Here is a 2558-nt window from a genome sequence, read left to right on the forward strand (position 1 = left end):
AAGGGCGGGGTGGGGGCTAGGGGAGGGGCGGCATTAACTGGAAACTCAAAGTTTATGGAGAGACTGAGATTTCTTTGTGCCCCGCCGGACAGACGAGGCGTGAGAGAGGAGAGCTGAGGGGGGGTGGGGTGGGGGCTCCATCCGAGAGGGGGCTGTTGAAAGAAGTTGCCAGGAAGAGAAGGCGGGGGTGGTCTGGGCGAACGCCCCGAGCTGCCGCGGCGACAACTGCAGAAGGTGGCCCCTCGCCAAGCCCGCCCCACGCCGCTTTCTATCCGCCCCCCCAGCCCCCCGCCGCGCTCCCCTCGCACCCCACGCGACCAGGCCAGGGCCCTAGTGTGCATCCGGGCTGGCTTTGGATGTAGCCAATCCTCCGTCCGCTGATGGAACGGTCCCCCCTCCCCGCAGCCCCGGCGCGCCCCTCCTTCCCTCCCGCGCCTCGCCACCTCCCGCGGCAGAGCGAGAGCGGCGCGGCCCGGAACGGCGGCGTCCGTGCCCCGCGAGCCGCCCAGAGCGGGGAGAGCGAGCGCGCCTCCTCGCGCGCCTTCCGCCCCCTCGCTCCCCCTCTCCCCTGCGCTCGCACTCCCTTCCCGCCCCCCCTTCCCCCCTTTCTCTCTCCCGGTGCCTCCGTTTGAAAATTCCCCTTCTCCCCCACCCCGGCGCTCTCCCACTCCCCCTCCCCTCCCTCCTGTCACACTCTCTGCCCCCTCTCCTCTCCTCTCCTCTCTCTCTCTCCCTCGTCATTTGCCTGCTCATCTCCAAACGTGGATCCGCGGCTCCCGGAGGAGCCCAGCGCCCGGAATCCCGCGTGCCCGGAGCACCTGGAGTCCGGCCGGCGGCGGCCCGAGCCCGGCCGGCGGCGGCGGCGGCGGCGGCGGCGGGAGCCGAGGGAGCGGCAGCCCCGACCGCGGGCACCGCGGGAGCCCCGGGGGCAGCGGCCGCCGCCGAAATGTCCCGGCGAAAGCAGAGCAAACCCCGGCAGATCAAACGTAAGTTTGCACGCGGGGCCGAGAGTTGGTGGGATTATTTCTGGGGCGGGGGGCGCGCGCGGGGCGGGAAAAGGAGGGGAGGCAGACTCCGGGAAATCCGCTCCCGCTGCCCGGGATTTGTCAAACTTCGAGCGGCTGGAGGGACAGCTAGTCGTGCACAGACAGACAGACGGACAGCCCGACCGCCGGGCGAGAAAGAGGCTGCAAGGAACAGCCCGCTCCCGGCTCGGCTCAGCCTTCGCCCTCGGGGTCCTTTTTAATTCTGACCCCCGCGCGCACTTAGCGCTGCTTTTCCGCCTGGAGCCTGGCTGGGTAGCTCCAACTCACTCAGGAGGTTGTTATCTGTGCGGTTGTGGTCATTGTTGTTGCGTTGGACGGGCTGCTACTCTTGGGGACCACTTTTTTTTTTTAGCAACCAGAGGGAGAACTTAGTTCTCCGAAACAACTGGTGGAGACCTCGGGGCGAGGGAGGCCACGTCCCCAGGCGGTGGAAAATCAGTGTCTGGGTCCCGATCCGGGGCGGTGCCAGCGCCACGCCACAGCCGAAGCGAAACAAAAAGTAGGTGTAAAAGTTCGCGCCTCGGCCGCTGGCAGCCCTAAGCCTCCGCCCTGCGGGCGCGGGGCCGGCGCGGGCGGATCTGGCCGGGGGCTCCGGGCCCGTCCCGCTCGCGGCACCGGGACGCTCTACGCGGTGGGCGTGCGGGTTACCTCGGGCCCCGCGGGCGCGCCGGGTCCTCGCGGGGAGGGGCCGCCGGCTACTTCCCAGCGCGGAAGCCGGGAGTTCAAGGCAGCCTGGGCGCCTCAGATGAGCCTGACCTGAAGCCCCCGACCCCCGGGGGCCTGGGCGGTGCTGAGAGTCCCCAGCGGGCCGAGAGGCACCTGCCCGAAAAGCACCCACCCGCAGAGCTCAACTCGGGCAACTTTTCGCGTCTTGGGGATTAGCCTCCCCCTAATGTTCTGTCGCCCTGCGACATGTCTTCAACGCTTTGGCCGAAAAGGAGAAGCAGCCTTATTTTATTTTATTTTGCCAGCCATGCGGTGTGTCCATTTCTTCGTGTTATTTGAAGTCTGGCAACTAATGTAAAACTGATTATCGTGTGCTTTTAGGTAAAGGCTTTCATGACACTGCCTCCCCCTTGATTATTAATCACACGCACCCCCTCGTGTTAGAAATTTCATTTAATGTAGTTTTGAAATAAATCCTATAAAGCAACTTAATCCAGTATAAAATGGGGTCCAGGTTGTGAGCAGTTTGCTACATAAGTATTTAGATCCTTGCCTCTCAAAGCAGAGTCGCTAGCTTTTCTTTAGTGGATTTCTTCTCTTGGATTGCTTCAACTTGGGTTAAAGCAAGGACTGGACTTAACTTTGGGCTCAAAGCAATTTTAATTGAGTAGAGAGAGACACTGTTCTTGAAGACTTTCCCTTTTTTCAGAGTGATTATTCATGGTTTCAACTAATTGCTTTTTACCTTTTAGAACTAAATCGATCTGGTCCCTGTGTATAAATGTTGCATTTTGTAGTACAAAACTGCTTATTATAAGATATGATTATAAGCATTATTAAAGACAA

At 61.6% G+C, this 2558-nt stretch overlaps 1 protein-coding gene across 1 annotated transcript in view; it reads left to right on the plus strand.

The window, feature by feature from the left end:
• Positions 1 to 762: 762 nt before the first annotated feature.
• The window catches only part of ZFPM2 (zinc finger protein, FOG family member 2), a 499657-nt gene continuing 497861 nt past the window's right edge, over positions 763 to 2558 (plus strand). The window contains exon 1 of the mRNA XM_065902735.1: positions 763 to 986. Coding sequence (XP_065758807.1) covers positions 947 to 986 — 40 coding nt within the window. The 5' untranslated portion in view covers positions 763 to 946. The remainder of the gene's footprint in view (positions 987 to 2558) is intronic.

Source organism: Muntiacus reevesi, chromosome 12 (genome assembly GCF_963930625.1).
Source record: "Muntiacus reevesi chromosome 12, mMunRee1.1, whole genome shotgun sequence".
Lineage (NCBI taxonomy): Eukaryota > Metazoa > Chordata > Mammalia > Artiodactyla > Cervidae > Muntiacus > Muntiacus reevesi.